The sequence below is a fragment of the Calliopsis andreniformis genome, chromosome 10 (genome assembly GCF_051401765.1).
Source record: "Calliopsis andreniformis isolate RMS-2024a chromosome 10, iyCalAndr_principal, whole genome shotgun sequence".
In the NCBI taxonomy this organism is placed as follows: domain Eukaryota; kingdom Metazoa; phylum Arthropoda; class Insecta; order Hymenoptera; family Andrenidae; genus Calliopsis; species Calliopsis andreniformis.
The window spans coordinates 5517313-5541177 of NC_135071.1; the positions used below are offsets into that span (position 1 = coordinate 5517313).

The window sequence follows — 23865 nt, forward strand, 5'->3', positions numbered from 1 at the left end:
CCGTGTAGACGAAACGGCTCTCGTCCGCAACATTACTGTACTCACCGAAAAGGAGCGCCCTGCCCCTTGGGCCCCACTCCTGGCGTACACGCCTGAACCATAGCGAGTATGCCGAGTGACTGCCGCGCTTGAGCGGGGGAGGGTACTAAACGTAGTCTCTCGACACGCTTACAGGATGACAGCGAAAGACGATCAAACGTGAGAGAGAGCGTGCGTAACAGTGTGTGTGTGCGTTCTTCTGAAGCCTCGGGAATGTAAACGCAAACCTTTTGTTAGAACGAGAAGCGTTGTACACCAACATTCAAAATTGCTTATCGCCAATATGTGCGAATCGTTGCGTGCAATGCTTGTTAATACCGATAGCGAATCGTCCGCGGAGATCGAGTGCAATTGCATCTTGCATCTTGCATCTTGCTCTTGTAACGCGTCGACGTGTTATAGAAATCAAAATGAGAACCCTGCGGCGTTCAAATTTGGAGCTAACACAAAAACTATAAACATCGCGCGACACGACGACCGCGTGAGCGGCGTTGTCCTCGTGGCGTACGTGCTATCGAAACTTCTCGATAATGGCGGGAACCTACAAGGTTTATTGCATTAATTATAAAAGCGATCAACAGCTGAAAACTTCTAATAAGAGCGAAATCCGTGGATGAATAAATAATTGTAAATCCAGGAGCTGAAATACGGAGAGAGAACACACGAGATATCTTAAATACAGATTGACGAATGACGCGACGGCTCTCGTGACGTTACCGCACACGATTCGCTAGAACCTCACATCGATACGGCAATCGATCTATGTGTTAATGATCAGCGAGGGATCCTGCCTGTCCTAGCTTCCGCTATTGAACACTCTTCGTCGAGAAGTCTTGAGGTACGTGACGGAAGCCCGTGGGTTAATTATCGTTTTCTTTCTTCCTTTGTTCAATTAGTAATTTGTATTAATTTTACAATAGTTTTCGAGCATAGATTCACTCAAGAGTGCAGTGTGCCGGGAGTGAACAGACTCATAGCCCCGCATAAAATCATAGTTCAATTTAGAATTTAAAAATTCTAAAACAAGATCCGCGTCTGTGTTCTCTTTCTTTTCAGTACTAGCAGCATCATTAGATAACCCGGACCATTTAATATAACGACGACGACCTGGCATCGATTTAGCATTTCCTCTTTTTTTTTAACACGATTTGGCTCCATTTGGATTTAATATTTTTTTTTTCTTGGTATTCGGCGATTGACCGCAGACTCTCTTTTACATTGATTTCTTCAATTGCGTAAGTTGCACAGATTATTTCATTTGATTTCGATTTACTGATCTTTGTTACTGATTGCTTTGTATTCTGATTATTTTCTGATTTATCAACATGTGCTTGCCTTGAGCACACACGTGGCCGGAGGGGCATTAATGTCGCGAGACATTCTGGAGTTTCCTGAATGTCCTATGGTCACGCTAGAATATAGAATTTCGGAGAGTGAAATAATCGAACTTTATAAATTCCTATTTTTTATATATTTTTTTCATATTATCGTTCCGAAGATTGTATTATTTTTCCTTTTTGTTTCTTGCTCAACTGTTTGATACTACGAAACCATCATACAGTGTAAAAACTAAATTTTTATATTGGCTGAAATTTCAAAATATATCTTTTTGTTATTTTGTTATAAATATCTATATTGAGTTGTTTATTTTATTTTTCCAAATGCAATACTAGTATATGTTTCCACCTCTCTGGGAAAATTAGTCGCGCGTAGCGGGGCCCGCATGGGACTAGTCACTAGATGATTAATTAATTATCGAAGAAGGATAATCCAAGAAGGATAATTAATTAATATAAATTTAGATATACTCGTGTATTGTAGCCGTTCTCTTTCAAAAACCGCTCTGTTGTCGCGAAAAACACTACCATTTCGCGCTGTCTCATCATAGTCAATTCATAGACAGAGGAGTACCTCGGGCCGGACAAGAGTATACTAATTTATAAAGAAAATCCATCCCGTAACAAAAACTAGTCGGGTGGTTGTGTATGTTGCGACTCCGTTCGTAACACTTAAAAGTCTCGTATAATAACCCTAGCAACGAAAACCAACAATCTGTTATACATCAGACCCATTTTGCTTATTTTCAAGGGAAATATAAGCAATAGCAATAATTCTTTTTTGTAGATGGAAGTGTAGAATAAATACGTGAATAACTTTGTTTTATTAAATACAATGATGTGTTTTTTTTATATTCCTTCTAATATTGTAGATCGTTTTAAATTGCATGCTAACGATCCATCATATAGAATATACATGATATAAAAACATTATCTAAATATAAGTTGCTACATAATTATGCGTATAACTTACCAGCGAAATTTTGATAAAATTGTGAGAGGTAGGTCAAAATTGATAATCGATCTGGCACAGAGCAAGAAGCCATGTCCTCGGCATCCAAAAGTGCAGGGATTCCAAGGTGTTGTTCTGCTATTCTAAACGCTAACTCGTTATTGCTATACACATCATTTTTGTGCAAACTGTTGAAATCGCTGCAATCAGACATAAAAAAACAAATTACAAACATAGCACGGAACCATATTCTATCTGAACCACAAACATATTCTATCACATACTGCCGAAAAACTTGGAGGCTTATGTGCAAGTGTAATTTCTTTTTACTGTTTTGAGATTTCAAAAGTTCATAAAAATTTTCAAGTCAATACTTATTAAACCCTTTATTATATTACACAATTGTTTGTTGAATCTAATGGATAGAAATAAAAACTCGAAGGCTAGACTGAGATACCTACAATCATGCTTATCCCATCAATGACCCAAATTGCTGATAAAGAATAATACATGTATAATATTCTTGTGACACACCAAAAAAAAAACATGTTGCAGTATTAATAACAATAACTTACATGAGATCTGGTCGAAAATGGTGAATCATTGCGCAAAAAGCAAGACCATCTTTCCATGACGTTGTCATGTTCTGTACATTTACACCAGGATAGCCTTCAGTTATCCGTCGACACCAAAGCTCTAACGCTTTTGTTCCTCGCTTTTCACCCATTGCCAATTTTCACTTATTTCTTTCGAGGTTTCTTAACTCTCTTCTGCCTTTACTGCAAACTATTTTTTCTGCAAAGCAGAGCGGGGCTTTCCTTTTCAACGTGAGCGACAGTTCTGAAAAGAGATTGGAGATACATCATATTCGCAAGCAAACAGGCCTATCTGTAAACGGACATGGAAGTTTAAGCGTCGTATTACATTCTATGTATTAACAGAGTAAATACGTTAATTATTCATCCATCTGATACAGTGATACAGTTTCTCAAAATCGTAACAAACGTATTGTAAGAAAAAGGGTATTGAAAATTTGTAATTCAATTTAACATGTTCATTACTACTTCTCCTTGCGTGCTCAGTATTAATATACAATACATATTACATATGTAATGTATGTAATACATATTACATATGTAATGTATGTAATACATATTACATACAGTATGTCCCACGAAATCCTGGACAGTCGATTATTTGCTAACCTATTAAAGATACGAAAAAAGTTTTTATATGAAATTGAATGGCAAGAGGGGGCTGATTTATTGGCCGTAACAATGTTTTTTTATCATTATTGTTTATAGAGATATGAAAGTTAAGTTTGGTTTTTTAAATGGGATTATATATATTTTTTTTTATCAATAGATAGTACGTTTCAAGACGAATTCAGCAAACATTAATGTATACACCTTTTTTCAAATAGTTTTTAAGATATTACGCGTAAAAGTTTACTGATTTTCGGTGTATGTATGTAATACATATGTAATACTGAGCACGCAAGGAGAAGTAGTAATGAACATGTTAAATTGAATTACAAATTTTCAATACCCCCCAGGATCGTTATCTCTCTCTGTCTATTGCCATCTCTACCTCATTACATTTACTTCGCGCTCTTTCTATCAATATTGTATAATCGTTTCTTACTTCATATTCTATTTATTATACTACTTATTAAAATGTTTGTACTTTGCCATATATCGTGTATTATAGGTTCAATTTAAGTAATAGACTACTGGCGGGTCACTCTTTAGTTACTTCAATATCAGAGTACTGCGACCAGCATACATTTTATTATGGTACACACACTGTAATCATCCGCATAAATGCATTTAGGTACATGTAAAATCAGGATCTCCTTTATAAACCACTTGGAAATTAAATTCAATACAATGGCAAACCGTTTACCTGGTTTTGCCGTTTAAACACAAAATATAAGATAAGTTATTTTTCCGTATCATTTTCCTATCCTTCCTATAAGAAAATTTGATCCATATTTTTTTCCTTCGGAATATTTCAACGAATATCTGTTTATTTTTTTGATTTTGTTTCATAACAATATTTTGAAAGGTAGCAAGGCAAACTGAAATAATAAATAAGAGGGTTTATCTAGCAATAATACAAGAATAAATGTACGGTCACTGCATGTGCAGCGTGATAAAAAGCAAGGCTCGGTCGCAAGACGCAGACATCGAAATGGTTAAAGGGATTCGAATACAATTGATGTATTTAACCCCCGATGCAGCAACGAATTAGTCTCTGCCAGACATTCGTTGACCAAATGTTTAAGGGCAAAAGAGTTTCCCCAATTCGCTTTTTAACAATGGGCAATTCCATATTTCATCCATCCGAATGCATCGAAAGGACTTCCATGGTAAACGTGACGCAACCCTTGCGGCCTTCAGTCCCGGGTACCGATGGCTCCTTCGAACTTGCAGGACAATAGCTGTGATCATAAACGGCCACATCTGCGAGACACCCGTTGCAGTCTCCTACACTAATTCGATATGCCTCTGCTTTTCCCCATGAATTTGCTTGTGACTTTTTCGACCCGATGAAGAGACTACCACCTCCACTAAAAATAGTAACCGAGGAAGATCCAACCTCGTTAGTGTCAACTAACAAATCAAATTCGAGTATTTCGACGAAGCTACACCCCCAGACGTCTCGCTGGAAGGATGCGAGGACATGGGGAAAGAGACTTCATCGTCAGTATTGATCATAGTTTCGTCGCCGAACTGTGTAATTGTTTTTATTTACGGAATGACGCGATATTACGGAAGCCGCGTCGCAGAACGTTTCAAAATAATCCACGATCGCGGGGTTTTTAATTCGGTGCGTTCCGCGATTGTAGGTCGTTAAAAGGTCAAGTGCTTGTTTGGTAAAGTGATCAGTGTTAGTGACCGCGAAGTGTCATAAATGCAAGGTGGCTTCGTGCGGTATAGTATACCTACGATCAGCAGACCCTGTGCTGTAACTCTACCGGGCATCATCCCCCAACGACCGGGATCAGCACAGTGACTCAGTGGAGCAAATGTTCAAGCAATATGTGAATTCCTCTCCGAATGGGTAAGTTTTACTCTTACTTTCGAATGAGGGAGTCATATTATTAACCTCAATTTATTTAAACATCTTTTTCTTTGGTCCGTAATAATTAAAAAATAGAAATCGGTGTTTCCGTAGTGTTTACCGATTACAGCAACTAATACGTCCAATTTTCGTTTATTCCTTATGAAATAAGTATTTCTGTATAAGTTTTAATATTTCGATACACAGTAAAATAATGTACAATCATATCGATACAATTCGTAAAGTAGCAGGATAGCCGGTAAAATCGCAGACTTTTGCAAAATCTTATAACAGGCTAATTAAGGGAAATGAGACGAGTTTTGCTAGTAAATTGTCAAGAAACTAAGCTGTATAGAGTCTTGGCAATAATGTGACTTTATTCAAGTATAATATTAGTGACGTAAGTTATGTTTTTTGGTTGTAGAACTAAACATTTTGTTTGTTTAAGTTTCATCTACTGCAATTGTACAGGCAACATAAGAGTGTTGTGGTGACGCGTTAGACGATGGAAAAGCGATTTTCTCGGCGAGCTGGCAACGTCGTTTTGACTCGTAGGCTCTAGCGCAGGCCATGCAATAAACCGCGTGGGTCATGGGGTTTTTCCTCCGTCGCCACGTCACTCTACGAATAGAAAATTCGAGGTCCCAAGTTTTGGGCATTGCTAATGAAAAGGCAGATTGCTACGAAGCGTCTCTTGAGACGGTCGTTTTAGCTGTGACTCGCTTGCCTTTCAACATCAAACAAAATAAAGTATTTTGTGCCTAATCTGTGTCGATTATTCCTCGCATAGATCACCTCAGTGTAAAGCAAAACCCTCATGGGGAAAACAAAACAGAAAAAGGTCTTAAAATTTTGTATGCGTGTTTGTTTCTCTAAAGAACTACATCAGCAATCTAGAGAACGAAACACGTAATATAATTAAACGATAAAATGAGCTTACCTGGAAGTGAATTTCGATCGTGATTATACAAAGTGTCTCCTTCGAAGAGATTAGAGTCCCACCCATAGATCTTATTTTGTCGATAATTGTATATCTATATATTTAGTCTTTTCTTTTTGGAAGAAGGAGAAAGAAATCTTCCTCCGTTTTTCGCCTTCGGAGGAAAACAATTTTAAGATCATTAGTACTCCAAAGTATGAAGTTAAGATGGAGGTTGGCGGGAAGGTAGCGTCCCTGATTTTCAATTGTTTACACTCTGAATGTTGTGACATCTATACACAAAGAGCGGAGCTACATCGGTAGTCTCTTCGAAGGGGGCAGTTTATATAATAACGATCGATTTTCACTTCTAGGTAAGCTCGTTTGATCGTTTAATTATAGTCGTAAAGCACATTAGATATCGCTGATTATTTATATTAAGAGTCAGGTTCGAAAAGTTGTAAACAAATGTATCCTCTTTTCTAATAGGTGATCTTCGGGCATGTCGACGAAGCGAGTAAGAATCTTTGTAAAGAGCTTGTTGCATCCTACACTGATTGTATTTATATCGTCGATGAAAACGCTTGAGAGGACCAACACCGTGAAGATGAAGATTCGTTGTACGACAGATACACTGATACATTATAATCCATATCGAATGGCTGAATTTGAACGCGAAATTGTACGAAAGATAATAAAGGAGCTGATGGATAACGGTATTGTTCGGGAATCGAAATCTTCATATGCAAGTCCGATTACTTTAATAAAGAAAAAAACAGGTGACTATCGGTTGTGTGTGAACTACCGGCGGTTGAATGCAATCACCATTAGGGATCGTTGCCTACTGCCGTTAATTGAAGATCAACTTAATCTCATTAGAGATAACCGTGTTCATGACACCCGACGGTCATTATGAATTTTTGAGAATGCTCTTTGGGTTAACCAACGCACCTGCCGAGTTGCAGCGGTTTGTTAATGAGATGTTGAGCTCGTTGAGAAAGAAGGAGGCATTACCGTATATCGATTACATAATTATATCGCCACCTACTACTGCGGAAGCACTATGACGACTTAAGCTTGTTTTGGACAAATTGTGGGAGCATAAAATAACCTGACAAAATGCAATCTGACAAAATGCACATTTCTCATGACTAGCACAGATTATCTTGTGTTGGAGATAAGTACCGGGGGTGTCAAACTAGGTCCCAGAAAAACAGCAGCTATTCTAACAATGCCCAACCCGTCTACTGTAAAGGAAGTTCGGCAGTTCCTTGGATTATCGGGATACTTCAGGAAATTTATTAAAGAGTATACAACTATAGTAACGCCATTAACAACCCTAACAAGGAAAACACACCCTTCACTTGGAATGAGAAACAAAAGAATGCGGTAGTGAAAATAAAGGAAGCTCTTACTACGCGACCGATATTAGCTTTATTCAATAGCACGATTCGAACCGAATTGCATACCGATGTTCCAGTTCCCTTCGTTTGGGCGCTATTTTATTTTAATTTACTGCGGAAGGTAAACAGCAGGTAGTGATCTATTATAGCAAACAGACTACCTACGACCAGCGAAAGTATTACTCTTATGAGCCAGAGACAATGGCTATGGTATTGACTTCACGACACTTTTGTGTATACCTACTCGGGCAAAAGGTCACTGTTGTCACGGACTGTAATGTACTACGCACTACGTTCAGAAAAAAAGATTTGATACCACGCATCAGGCGATGGTTATTAGAGGCACAAGACTTCTCCTTTAATACTGAGTATCGAGCGGAAACGAAAATGCAGCATGTCGAAGCACTTAGTAGGAATCCAGTGCAAAAAGCGGAGCTCTATCCGGTGGATGTCACGGAAGTGGACTGGATACTTTCTGCACGGTTGCAAGATGAGCAGTTGAGCCGGGTTCGTGAAGTATTGCTGGAGGGAGTTCGTAATGAAGATACAAAGCGGTATTTTGCCGAGTACATGATGAAAAATGATAAAGTATATACACGATTAGAAAATGGCCGAACAGCGTGGATTGTGCCACGAGCCGCTCGATTCCAGATTTGCCGCCTATGTCATGCCGATGCAGGGCATTTGGGTCTGGAAAAAACGTTATGGAGAATTCGGGAAAATTATTGGTTTGCTGGAATGTCTTCCTTCGTCAAAAAATACATTGACTCTTGCCTGAACTGTATATATTACAAGTGAAAGTCTGGGAAGAAGCAAGCTAAATTGCACCCAATTGAGAAAACACCGATGGCCCTTTATACTATTCATCTGGATCATGTGGGTCCTTTTGAGACGAGTGCACGGAAAAATAAATACTTGTTAGTTATTGTGGACGCATATACGAAATTCACGATCATTGAACTGGTGCGAGGTACGTACTAAAGCGAAACGAACGGTGAAGATTTTACTGAGTGTGATTCACTTCCTCGAAGTACTGTCCCGTATTATTAGCGATCGAGGTACCGTTCTTACAGCGAGAACGTTCAAGGCATTTTGTACAACATATGGCATACGGCATATTTTGAATGGAGTTGCAACACCTTGCGCCAATGGTCAATGTGAACGTTATAATAGAACCATTCATTAGCTACAACAACGGTTGGAAAGGAAGCGGATAAATGGGATATCTATGTCAAAGAAATTCAAAGTGCGATGAATATCACTCACAATAAGAGTATTAGAGCAACACCAGCAGAAGCATTGATGGGTTGAAATTCGAAGATAACAGTGGAGGCACAAATTTTGCAAGAGGTGCAGACAGAAATACAACGGCTTGATTTGTCTGAATTACGAGATCGGATCACTGACCACATCACGAAAAACCAACGACAACAAAAGAAACGCTATGATAAAACTCGGCGCGAAGCAACGCAGTAAAAGGAGGGAGACCTGGTCATGGTGGAAACTACTACTGAACGAGCAACAGGAGAAAGTAGAAAGCTTTGGCCAAAATTTAAGGGACCATTCAAAATTTGTAGGGTACTTCAAAACGATCATTAGAAGGTTGAGGATTTACGGCACGGGGATAAACGAGCCAAGACGGTTGTCGCAATCGAACGGTTAAAACCATGGATTGCAGCGGTCCAGTAAGATTGTTCATGTATTTCACAATACAATTTGGAATTAGTTATAGGTCGTCATGATTGTGTGATTGTATTGTGCCGTCATGCCGGAGGTGATGTTTAGCCATTAACGGATAATGATGAGTTCCATATCACAGTAACTAATGAGGGTTATCAACGTTGTATATGTGATTGTACTGTGTCATCGGGTCGGTAACAATGTCCAGCCGCTACCGAACAAATAAACCATCACTTCAACCTGCAGTTATTCAAAATTGTCACATTATGCCCGATCTTTCCAAAACTATTTCCGATTTTAATGGCGAGGAAGGAGAGATTAAGGCCAAGGAGTGGCTGAATAAAATAAAGGGCATGCAAACCTCACATCGATGGTCCGATAGTTTTGCCTTGGAAACTGCGCAATTGCATTTAAAAGATGGAGCTCTATATTAGTACTTCATAAGAGCGTCCGAAGTCGATCCGTAAGAACGATTGCAACGTGTATTCAAGACTGTCTTTTTCGTGCAGGAAGGTATGACCGATTGTTAGAAGAAAATGTCTAAGAGGACCCAAAGGAAGAACGAATTCCATAAGTTATACCTCCATAAAAAGGTGAAATTGTGCCGCAAATTAGGACTAGTAGACCTACAAAACTTACAAGAACAGATTCTGGTGAGACTTTGATCGAAGGACTTGTGTGCATCGATATCGGCATGTGACCATCTGAGCAAATATGACTTTCTTCGTGACTTATTAGATCAAGAACAGTTACAGCGGCAGCGGTTTGAAGCGAATTAAAGTTGTGAAAGGCAATGACGTCCTGCGAAGTAAGTATGTGTCTAATAGACATACACAATACGATTCGACGAATAGAGTGTTGCAGAGACAAGAGGTGACACCTCAGGCCGGGAATTTTGTATCAAAACAAAATACTTAAATAACAAAATACCTGTCTTTCGACTGTCCTAAACTTATAAGGAACAACGGTGCTTGTTCTTTACCGTTTTTTATCCGAGGCTCCCTTTCCAAGGTATACAGTAATGTTACGGACGAGAGCCGTTTCCTCTACACGGACGAGAGCTGTGGTTTATCCCCACTACCTCGTTTGATACGTGCAGCCGAGAAACCAGTTCTTGGAACCATCGCGTTCGAGCTCAACGCCCGAGAACAAGGACGTCATAAAAAACAACGATAGCATTAGGGATTTAAACAGGAAAAATTGAAGTTTCTTATTCGCAAACGGATTTTCACGCAAGTAACACCAATCGATTCCTTGTGCTCTCCCGATTAAAATGATGTCAAACACGACATGATTCCGATTATTTTTAACAAAGATACATAAAACTTGGTTTGTAGAACGAAAGGTCATGCTCATCGCGTTATGTAAACAGACTCGGGCGCGACTCTCGTCCGTGAGTGGTAGTCGATTTTAAGCACGACCAGTCCCGAGCGCTGCTCTGGTCCGTGAATGGTAGTCGATTCGACAAGCGCGGCTCTCGTCGTAGGGCTAGCTCCCTATTATTCCCTCATATTTTTGTGTTTAATTATTTAATGACTGAAATTATTAAGAAAATGAAAGCGTAACACAAAAAGTATATAAGTTCCGTTTTAAATGTTTAGAAATTTTTATTTTTTTATTTTCAATATCTTCTTTCCGACATCGATTAAATATAATATACATAAATTCTGTTAGCCAAATCTTCATTTACTATCATTTTTAGCTCGTAAAGAACTGATAGAAAAGTAACTTTGACGATTCTCCGTAACCGTCGCAGGGTTCCAACCTTTATTATTTAAATATCTTAATTATAAATAATAGGGATCATGTCGTATTTGATATCATTTTTATCGGGAGAGCACAAGGAATCGATTGGTGTTACTTGCGTGAAAATCTGTTTGCAAATAAGGAACTTCAATTTTTCCTATTAAATCCCTAATGCTATCCTTGTCTTTTTTGACGTCATTGATTTCGGGCATCAAGCTCGAGCATCGATGGTCGAGCGAGACCCTTTTTTTTGCTTCTCCGGTTGTGTACCAATTATCTCGGCGACCGAGAACAAAGGAAGCCGAATCGACTACCAGTCGCGGACGAGAGTCGCGACCAGACCTGAGAGCGGCTCTCGTCCGCAACATTGCTGTATTATTGTAATCGACACACTAAAGATCGGTATTGTTTGAATACTCTATTTTTAGAATGAGTGCGAAGTACCTCAAATGTTATGAGGCTGTGTTTTTGGTTACCCATTCGAAGGGACCAAAATTATCGATATACATCCCAATTTAACGTTGCGTTAGGCCCAGATTTTTGCTGCGCAACAAAGATATAGATATTGGACTGAACACCACCAGACGTTGTCTGCACGAGAAGAGTATTAAATATCGGTCTACGATAAGAAAAACCTCTTCTATTAGAAAAGTATGCCGAAAAATGACTGTGATGGGCACGCGAAAATTTGAATCGTATTGGGATAATGTAACTTTTCACGGACAAAGCTTCCTTCTGCGCATAGTCTCCCCTTACAAAAGCCTGGTCAATTCCAACTAACAGAATTGTTCAGTGTATCGTCAAACACCTGCTAAAAGTTCATGTTTGAGAGTGCTTCTGCGAACGTGGTTTTGGTAATCTTTGCCTATGTACAAATAATTTGAACACTAATAAAATGTACAATATTTATAAAATGTATTTGGTAAAATCTGCTAAAACATTTTTTGACGACGATATGACTCACTGGATATTGCAAGAAAACAATGATCCGAAACATCGAAGCAGTTTGAGCACGCAATGGAAGGAAAATGGCATCACAACAATGAAGTGGCCAGTATCGTCCCCAGATACAAACCCCATATACAATTTGTGTATTTTTTAAATAGTACTGTATACGTTTTTGTGGAACAGACTGTAAGTAAAGTTATTTCGGTAGAAGCGCGTGATTCATTAATTGAGTTATTAGATACACATATTAATAACGATGGACCACCTGAAAAAGTTGATTATAAAATGAAATTAAGTTTATCTAGCGCGACGCCTTTCTTCTATTCGCTTAGGTTATCTTGTAATTTTGAATACAGTAGTCCTGTCATGCTTGTCCAAAAGAAAAACGATTTCATACGTTTATGTCCTGATTTTCATACGCTAAACCAAATTACTAAAAAGAACAAGTACCCATTATCGATAATAGAGAATCATGTTGAGGGACTAAACACAAAATCTTGGTTCACTACTCTAGATTTAAAAAATAACTTTTATAACGCAGAGATGAACAAGAACTCAATAAAATACACATTCATTGTAGCTTCAGACGGGCAATTTGAATTCAAGAAAATACCATTTGGTGTAGCAAATTCTTCTGCTATCTTTCCAAGATATGTAAATTTCATACTTCAAAAGACGATCGCGACACGGAAGATATTGCTGATATATATCGTCTATATAACATGTCGTCCATATAACATATATAACATATAGACGATATGTTAATACCAACTATCACACTAGAAAAAAATTTGTCAATACTAGAAAGGTATTTGATATACTAAATCGATTCCGACTCAAATTAAGACTCAACAAGTGATCTTTCTTTAAACGAGAAATTGAATATCGCAGGTATCCTGATAAACCATCAAGATATAAGATCCAATCGAGCAACACTGATGCAATCGCAAATTTTCCAAGAAACGTCAGATAGTTTCAACGTTTCCTACGACTAACTAGCTATTTTCGGAAATTCGTCCAAAATTTTGCAATAGTTGTACATCCACTGTACAATTTGATACGTAATGATGCAAGATTGAAATTCCGCGGAAAAAAAAATAAAATCGTTTCAAGCACTCAAAAATTATTAGTTAATGCACCTATTTTGGCTCTATATTCATCACATGCTTATATTAAATTACATACGGATGCAAGCTCGTAGGAATATGATGCTATCCTCTTACAAAAACAGTCAGATGCAAGTTCACACCCTATTCTGTATTTTAGCATGAAAACCATTGAAACAGAAAGTCGCCATCATAGTTACAAGTTCAAACCAATGATCATAGTATATTCATTAGAAAAATTTCATGTTTATCTAAGGGGCATGCTCTTTGTTGTAGTAACCGACTGTAATTCTATTAAATTAACACAAAAAAAATGTAAATCCCAGAATAGTCAGATGGGCGTTGTTACTTGAAAATTATAACTATAAAATTGAACATCGTTCTAAAGGGCGCATGTCCTATGTCGATGCATTAAGGGGGCAGACTCCTTGTGTTTTGAGCTGTGTGCGTGCGCTCACACAAGCAAAGAAAGTCATACACGTATACGCGATGAGCGAGAGAGACAAACGGTTTCGCAAATTACACTTTACGCCTCAACACTTGCATAAATGAATTTTTCGCGGGTACAGAACCCACGAGTAGACTTCATTACAGGGTGCTCTAGTCCGTTTAAACTCCAATAAACACTATACGTTGAGTTTATTGTAAAATTACAAACTGTAAGCATGAAACAGACGCTGTTGTAAACTAGCAAGATGGCTGCCGAAGTGACATTTTCGCAAATATCTCACGATTTAATGGTTTTTTCACTCATAGCACACCAGAGCACCCTTCCTTGAATTAGCACAATATCGTGGAAATGCGATTTTCCTCAATTTAACACTTCTTGAAGGCGTAAAGTGTAATTTTCGTTGTGCACCCGTTTTGACACAAAAATAGTTCAACGATTTGCCGTTAGATGGTATATCTCAATCAATTTGGTCATATTACCATCAGCATCGATGAAAATACAGATCAGTCGGTAAATGTAATCTAGAATTTGACAGCTGAATGGCGTATTCATCGAATACACGAATACAGACGCAAGAAAGGCTTAGTTGCCAAAACGTGTTGAAAGTTTGGTCACGCTGTTGCCACATATATGTATGTACATAGTACAATTCTGCTCATCAGGAAAATTCGAACGAATCCAACTCCAGCCGAGATTTTGATTCTTACTAATAAGGGAACATCGCGAAGTGAAAGTCTCCGATTTTGATGAAACTTTGTAGGATTGTAGAATAGCCGAAAATATTCGACACGTATTTTTTTTTATTGCTTCTAATTCATCTAAAGGGTGTGAAAACCACCCCCAAAGTTGGGGGTGGAAAACATATTTCGTTTAATATCTCCAAAACTAGTGCGTATAGCAAAATGATATAAATGGGGCGATTGTGTATTTTTGAACCACGAATCCACCTATGTAAATAGTTTTTAAAAATATCAATTTATTTAAAAAATATATTAAAAAATAGTATATTGTCGTTGTTTTCACTGACAACATGCTGATCGATCGTTTTGCAAATTTGTATGCAAATACTATGAACCAAAACACAAAATACGGCTAAAATAGAATTTTGAATTTCTACGTTATAAACAAAATAATAACATTCCTAGTTAAACTGCATTTTGTGCGAAATTGGGCCCTGAAACGAGTGGTTTCACGAAAAATATATACCCCTATAATGTTTTTGTCATTATATTATGATACATGTTGTTTATTGTTCACTAAATGTATAAATTATAACATTGCTAATGAATACTCGCAACGTCTTGCACTCGTTGCAAACAGTACGAGAGGTTCAGTGTGAGTGTCTCTTGCATCGATGAAAATGTAGCAAGTAAAGGTGATTTACAAATCATTATTCTTCAATAGTTATTATTTACTATAAACAAACAATTGGAATTGTACTAGAAGTTATGGTTTAATCCACTAATTTTACACGAAAGTATCTTAGTTGAGTGTGAATTAGGCATTCCCTCATAATCTGTAGGTGCCTGGTTCGAATCCCGTGGTAGCTTTTAATATTTTTTGTTTTCAATTTTTATTTTAAATAATTCTAATTTTTGTATACCTTTTCACAGATTACAATTATGCCAATCATAACATTTTTATTTTTAAATAAAAAAAAATTAAAATAATTTCGTTTATTTATTTCTTAAAAAGTATGAATGAATGAATGAATCAATAAATGAATAGCATGAATTTAATGAATTATTTATTCTATATATATAAGTTTTAGGATTTCACATATTAGTATATATATATGCCCATAATTATGAAAATGATCTAAATTGTATATTTCTTATTTTGGGATATTGAAAGGATTACATTTGAATAAATTAAAAAATATTTCTATATTACGTAATATTATAATTAGTCTTGATTAATGAACATTTATTATAAATGTGAAATTTTGTGTGAATCTCATACGAAAATGTTGTTTCTTAGACCGCTTTCATAATTTTGGGCACATATGTATTGTTTCATTCGTGATTCTCTTTCTTTCTCGCTCGCACCGTCCTTTTCTATATTCCGTATGAAGCACAATATCGGCTCAAGGCGTATTCAGTAGAGATTTACTGACGCATAAAATTGTAATTGATGTGGCAACAGCGTGACAGAGCTTTCCTACGATGCGATTTGGCAATTATACCTTCGCACTTCTCATTTGTAATTCAACAGGATAACGCTAGATGCCACATTATCAAATGTCGCATGTATAAATTATATGTTTTCACTAATGCCCGTTTTTTCGCAACAGCGCTTCGATTCATTCGGAGTAGGCCCCGAAGGAGTCTGCCCCCTTAAGGGGGTACGATCAGATATGTCAGAGCGGCGACATTACCGACAAAATTAGGCAAAAACAGGGGTTTACGGCCTGACACTTTTCGTCCTTATATGAGATGATTTTAAACTGGGAATGGGTTCATTCGAAAGAAAACAGTTCAATGCAGCGCAGTCAACTCGCGATTTAACGAAATTCTACTGATATTTAGTAATACGAGTGTTGTAAAGTAGAGCAAAAATCTACAATTGGCAGCTATGGAAATTTAAGCATTTTTATGTAATTTAGAGAGTGTTTTGAACGAAATCGCGAGTTGACTGCGCTGCGTTGTACTTTTTTCTATCGAATGAACCCATTCCCAGTTCAAAATGTTCTCATATAAGGACGAAAAGTGTCAGGCCGTAAAACCATACAACAGTAGTGCTTCTGGCTGGGTTATCGATAAAACAGAGCAAAAAATGTGACAAATTTAGTTGAGCATTTGCAAACCAGGCGACGCCTAATTTGAAAGGCTGCCGATGTGGAATCGGAATCTGTGATACCCAAATTAACAATGCGAGTTACTGAAAATTTCCCCCTCCACTACACACACCACCTTAGGAGTCGCGTGTACGTGAGCTCGGCGCTTCGGGCCACTCCGGCCATATTCGAAAAGTCAAAAGAGAACGCAAGTGTAAAGTAAACCTTACTCTATCGCTCTTTAAATACTGTCCAAGTTGCCGACAAGCGACACAAACCGCGCGCGATATTTTCATTTGCCCAGACATATTTACGAAAGCCCGAGAAGACAAGAATACGAAGCCCGTCTTTTGCTATCATGCAGGTTCAAATCTGTGACTTTTTTATTTCATACATAATTTTTAGTAGCTTTGTAACTTTAGAATTCCTCGCTTCATATATTACTTCATTTATAAAATACTGTAGAAAATATAATTCATATTTTAGCCACACAAATAGCCATAAAACACAGTTGCATCGTTCTAATTTTTTTACAACCAGTCTTTTTATGGAATGAAATAATAGTTTGAGTCATAATAATATAAAATCAAATTTATATAAAGATTGGAATTGTATATTAAAATTACTTGTAGAATAAAAAAAAAGTTGCAGGTTTGAACGGGATCCGAACTCGATCAATGGTAAAGACATAAATGACAGGTATAGGATCCGTGCATCTTGACGTTCATCATTTCATTACGGTTACGAGGTGAGATTGTGAGACCCTATACACGTCTGATGTCAGTTACATTGTGTATAATGAAGAAATAAATGCAGTAGATCACATGTATGTATATTCAAAACAGTCGTGTGCGTTTGGATACATCACCATGCATGCATAGGGAATTGAAATATCTCAATACCGTCGATTAGCTGTTGCGATTTCGAGTAACACTCGGTCATGTTCGGCTCGTGTCGCATAGCGCATCGCTCGCTCCTAACCGCGTTACCACTTATGTATACATACAGGGTGTCCCGCGTAACACACAAAAAAAAAACACAAAATTAAAAAAGTGTTTACATGTCATTTGCATGGTATAAGGGGGAAAATTTATTGGCTATAACAAATTATCTTTTAGATTATTATTTTCAAAGATATGATAATCAAGTTTAGTTTTTTAAATAGAACTATATACTTTTTTTCAAATCATTTTGTAGTGCGTTTCAAGATAAATTTAACGACATAGAAATTATGTATCTGTTTTCAAATGGTTTTCGAGATATTGGATACGAAAATTTAGTGTTTTTCAGCACAGGAAAATCTGCTCGAGTAGAGAGCACCGCAGGAAATCTCGCCTACGCGTCAAGTGCCACATGCCATACATTGTTCCTTCAAACCAATACGGGAGGGTCTGCTGCAGGAACAGTAGACCCAAATTCTAGAAATGGTTTTCCTGTGAACCTGACTATCATATCTTTGAAAATAATAATTTGAAAGATAATTTCATCTAGCCAATAGATTTTTTCCTCTATATGTGTAGATACAGTAATGTTACAGACGAGAGCCGTGCTCGGGTCTCGTAACGGTTCTTGTCGTGTGAACGAAACGGCCCTCGATCGTATTATTACTGTATTTAGAATCCAACGATCCTAATCCAGACCTAACTCAAAATATACATACACACATACATATATATATTAATATTTCTATTTAAAATTGGTTTGAGTTTCATTAGTATCTACTTATATATGTAAAATAATATATACTTCTATATTCTATATTCTATGTATATATAAAAAGGATGAATAATATCTAGCGAAATAATAAATCGGAAAACGGACAAGTAAGCTCTTTCTACAAATTAAGTTATTAAGTATCTTTATTATAAATAATCGGAATCATGCCGTATGTGATATCATTTTCTTCGGAAGAGCACAAGGAATCGATTGGTGTTACTTACGTGAAAATCCGTTTGCAAATAAGAAACTTCAATTTTTCCTATTCTTAATCCCTAATGCTATACTTGTCTTTTGTAACGTCATTGATTTCGGGCATCGAGCTTGAGCATAGACGGTCGAGCGAAACCCTTTTTTTTGCTTCTTCGGTCGTGCATCAATTATCTTGGCGACCGAGAGTAAAGGAAGCCAAATCGACTACCAGTCACGAACAAGAGCCGCGACCAGACCCAAGTGCGGTTCTCGTCCGTAACATTACTGTATATGTATACGTATACTTATGTACACGCACACATATGCGTGATCTTCATATTAATATAATAACGATATTTGGAAAAAGTGTCTATCTCGAGAAAGACATCGACGTGGGCAAACAATGAATAATATGAATGTAGTGGTATTTAGAATGTGACACTTGTAAAAGTTATACACATACAAATAACATGTGTCGTTTGATAAATACCACTACATTCACACGATTCAGTGCTATATTGTATCACAGAAAATATCTTAGCAATCGGAAACATCGCGCGTGGCTCGTGCCGCTTGCAGGGATTTGAACAGTTGAATATGGCGTTTCAAGAGTGAGAGAGTAAGACTCATATTCGCACTCTCTCTACTTTCCGCAAATGTCCGAAGTCGGTCGCGAAGCGTCGAGTTCACGTACACATAGCTCGTATAGTAGTGTGTGCAGTAGAGGGGGAAATTTTCTAAGCTGCCTCCCGAATTCGAAATCATAGAAAGGCTCCATCTTGCGTTCATCAAGCAGCCACGTGTCTGTGGATAATACTATTTCTGTAACGAAAACTGTAATAGCAGATACCGACCTGGCAATTTCGAAATGTCACGTGACTACCGTACCCCCTTAAACCGTACTGTAATGGTAATCAAACCTCTCAGATTTGATGAAGTTTTAGCCTACAAGCAATTGAAAGATCCGAAAATTACAAAAATACGCCGGGAATTAGAGTTGAGAGACATCGATCGATTTGAACTGCGGAATAAAATTTTGTATCGCAAAATATCGCGGTGAACTACTATTTTACGTACCTGAAACAATAGTGCCTAGTGTCATAAAAACGTGTCACGACGAAGTAGACCATATGGGAATTAGTAAGGGGTTAAAATTAATTCAGCAAGTTATTGATTTCGAAATATGCAAAGTCTAGTACACGAATATATTGATAACTGTATCAAGTATCTTAATTATATTGTTTCAGCCGAGAAGGCTGAGGGACAGTTTTATACAAGGTGTTTTTAAATTCATGGGAAATCTTGGAGATGTAGGTAGAAGACAAGAAAATAAACCGAAAACTTCGTATGCAATATTCTCGGAAACGCTTAGTTTGTTAGTTATACGCGGTTTTATATTTCGTAAAATACTGATGTAACAGTGACCCATCCCCTTTAAGGTCAGTGCCCGGGCTTCGACGAGGCCTCGAACTTTTAAGGATCTAGGCATCTCTGCGTCTAAGTGAGCCTCTGGTCACTCGCAATGCGTGTCAAGAGATACTTCATCGAATGGGAAAGCATACTTGCTAATTGAAAAACTACTGATATTTATCTACGATTAAGGGGTTGCTTTGGCATTTTTAGAAAGTCGAAAATTTTGCTTTCAACATATATTTTTACATGTAAACTTTTAACGGAACTCCGACTAAAGTATTAAAGAAGAACGCTAGTCTTACTCACGCTGTTATTCTTTTAGGTACAAACAATATTTTTTAATTCAGGTAATTAATTACTTCTTTTCATTACCGTTACATCATTACTATTTTTGTACAGCTCGCCATAAGTAGATTTTATTACTTTGTCTTTATCTTTTTCAAATAATTGTCTTATACCTCAACTAGTATTACTCGCTGTATATTTTTTATCAGGTCTTGACCGCAGTTTCGCTTGCATGCATGTAGATTGATTGAAACTATATAAAAATATAGAATATTCAAAGAATATAAAATATAGCCTGTGTCACTCAGAAAAAAGTAACCTTTTATAGAATAAAAGAATTTTCCAAATCGGTTCAGTAGTTTCATAGTTTACCCTCAAAAACAACTTTACCTCTTTAGACAATAATGTAACGCCCCACGATCTTCCCTCTCACTCTATTCTACCCCATCTTTCTCTATCTCATTGTATTTATTTCCTTCTCTTTCTACTAATACCTTATTATTATACATTACCGTATATTCTCTTTATTTTAATACTAATTAATATTTTTGTACTTTATTTTATATCATATACTATAGGTTTCAATTATATTTTAATATAAATATAATGTATGTCGTACGTTTTCATTTACGATTAGAATAAGACTGCCATTAGAAATAAGACATTACGCATGCGCGAACTCCGACTGGCGGATATATAAGGAGCTGCGAAAGCAGCAAGAGACACACTTCTTCCTCATTCGTTCAGCAGTCGTCGCACAGTGAGTATTTACCTCGCGCGTACGCAGAAGTTGTTCACGGTGTCTCCCTCGTTTGCCTACTTATTAGTTATGCTATCTGTGCTTCCTTTTCCCGTGTCAGCTGTGGATGTGCTTGTGCTTATTAATAATATTTTATAAAGCTTGTGCATGAATTAAATTCACGATTGGTATAACATCAAAAGAAAATATCAAGCCTCGCATCCTATGCGTTTCAAACTCCGGCCCTATTATTTATAAAAGGATTAAGTGCCACCGTGGCATTTACTTAAGTAATTCAACATCACCCATATCCACGATACCCAAAAGAACAGGGTCTAACCTTACTTCAAGCGGCTCGGATGTCGGACCTGCTATCTCGCAATCAACGACCAACAGCATCAAAAAGGGTAAAACCGAGGACAGACCTACCATCATCGAGGACGATTTTATGGATATTGAAATTCAATACAACGTTCAAATTAAAAATAGATTTGATTTTCTTAACTTAGAATTCTTCATCAAAAAGGTCAGTGAGAATAATTCTAACAACGTTGTTGTACAAACAATAACCAAACCAATCACCCCTCCTACAATAAGAACTCATAACCATTTACGCTATGAAAGACCTCCCCCTCTTTTTATTGATGTGGGTGCTCATAGTGTCATCTCTCTTGCTAAACAACTCAAAAATAGTATTGGACATAAATTTAATCTGAAGTTTTTTGGGGGATCAAGTCAGATTAAAGTTTACCAAAACCCAAGATTATACTAATTTTAAAAAAAACCCTTATAGAGAGAGAACTTCAATTTCACACCTATTCTCTTAAATCAGAAAAACCTTTAGTAGTCGTCTTAAAAGGACTCCCATCCTTACAATATTCCGAAATCATTGAAGAATTAAATTCAGTAGGTTTAAATCCCCTTAATTCTGTATAAGTGAAAGGGAAATCTTCCTCCAAATTCTCAATATATAAAATTACATTTCCTCCTTCCACCACCTTCTCTCAAATTACAAAAGTAAATCATTTATTCTTGTTAGAGCGGGGCTCCGGAAATATGCGCTACGAGACTGGCTCGACTTACGACGCGCGCGCTCTGCGGATACAAGTGTTTCTTTTATGTAACGTTCAGTTAGTCCTGTTCACGTTGTACGTCTTATAAGATGATTGTATTATTTTATATTGATTTAGAATACATACATTTACATAATATTTGCATTATTTTTCTATTAACTGATGTTTATTAATATCCAACCTGACCATTTCTATCCCGGATATTAGGAAAAATCCTACAATTGGGGGCTCGTCCCGGGATCGCGAATGGTGAGAAAAATAACGCGAATGTGAATCTGTGAGTGCAGTAGTGCATCGGAAACTAAATACACGTGGTCGTCGGTTGGCAAGTGACTTGAAGTTGGGCAGTGTGTAAGTTGACTACTAGCCGAAAGTTGTAATAATCAGTTGTCGAGCGATAATTAAATCAGCATCTAACACTGAAGACGACATGAGCGAGCAGAGTGATATAAACGCGACTGTCGTAGCCAAAGAAGAGGCGACTTTATGTAAAAGAAGAAAGGAAGTAGCGAGAGAATGCAGATTGACCGATCAGATGATCGAAGCTATGAAAGTTAAAGAGTTGAAAGAAAAATTAAGAGAGTTGCAGTTGGCGGACACAGGGAATAAAAACGAATTAAGACAAAGGTTGAAGACGTACAAAAACGCTGAAGAAGAGTAAGAAGCAGCCTATAGCGACACGGATGAAGGCAGCGAAAATGAAGAGGAACCACAGGATAACGAAAATCACCGTAGAGTCGGAAGCAACACAGGCAGAGAAAGAGAAATCATAAGATTCACGATTAAAGACGTAGGAAATAGCATTCCGTATTTTAATGGGGATGACAAATTACCAATTAAAAAGTGGATCAGTGATTTCGAAGAGTTAAGCGTTTTACTCAACTGGAACGACGTCCAAAAATTATTATATGGTAAAAGAATGTTGCAAGGATCGGCGAAACAGTTTATCACGTACGAGAAAGGGATCGTGTCGTGGAACATTCTTAAGAAAAAATTAATGCGTGAATTCAAGACTGAGACGAATAGTGCGCTAATTCATGAAGAGTTGCGGAAGCGAAAAAGAGGCACGAATGAAAGTGCGCGACAATATGTCGGGGCTATGCAAGAGATCGCGAGTCAAGTATATATATAAGACGATGCGTTAATAGAGCATATTATAAATGGTATTCCAGATCGAGAAGCAAATAAAACTACATTATACGAAGCAGACTCGCTATACGACTTAAGAAGAAGGTTAGAATTATACGATAGAAGGAGGGGAAAAGAAGTTGAACGTAAGCGACATTGGGAAAGAAAGGAAGCCGACAAGGAAAACAAAAAAAGAGGAAATCGAGACTCCAGGGTCGAGAAGAAGATGCACTGCTTTTCGTGTAGATAGGCGGAGGAACACGAAGTGAAAAATTGCGTAAATAAAACAAAAGGACCTAAATGCTTCGCGTGAAACGAATTCGGAAATTTAGCGAAGGACTATCGAATGCTAACGAAATCGAAATCGGATAAAAACAGTGTCAGTTATGTAAAAAGCAGCGTCAGTGACCGATTAAACGCAGTAGAAATAAATGGGGTTACTTGTTATGCTCTAGTGGATACAGAAAGTGAAGTCAACCTGATACGAGAAGAAGCGCATCGCAAAATCGATCGCCCGTCGTTACAGTCTACGTCGCGAGTTTTCACGAGATTTGGAAACGCGCAAACTGTGCCCGTCGGGAAGTTTAGCACAAAAGTGTGCGTCAATAATGACTATTTCAACGTCGAAATGTTCGTAGTAGCTAATCAAGCTATGGCTACTGAAATAGTATTAGGACACGACTTCTTAAAAGATGTAGAAGTGCATATAATCAGAGATGAAACATTGATTAAAAACGTAAGACCCAAAAATAAAAGTGCGAGCGTCGAATCCACGGAGGACGAACGTCGGAGCGCCGCACAAGAAGATGGCCAGTTTGGGGCATTGGCGAACATCAATTACATCAAACAAGATGAATTAGACATTATTAGTGGACAATATAAAGATAAGTTACAAG

At 37.4% G+C, this 23865-nt stretch overlaps 1 protein-coding gene across 1 annotated transcript in view; it reads right to left on the bottom strand.

Annotated features, from left to right (window-relative positions):
- Mical-like (MICAL-like protein) overlaps nucleotides 1–23865 on the bottom strand; it is a 149312-nt gene that overhangs the window by 115199 nt on the left and 10248 nt on the right. Inside the window, exons 2-3 of the mRNA XM_076387333.1 lie at nucleotides 2904–3168; nucleotides 2350–2528 (exon numbers count right to left, since the gene is read on the bottom strand). Of these exons, the coding sequence (XP_076243448.1) occupies nucleotides 2350–2528; nucleotides 2904–3055 (331 nt within the window). The 5' untranslated portion in view covers nucleotides 3056–3168. The remainder of the gene's footprint in view (nucleotides 1–2349; nucleotides 2529–2903; nucleotides 3169–23865) is intronic.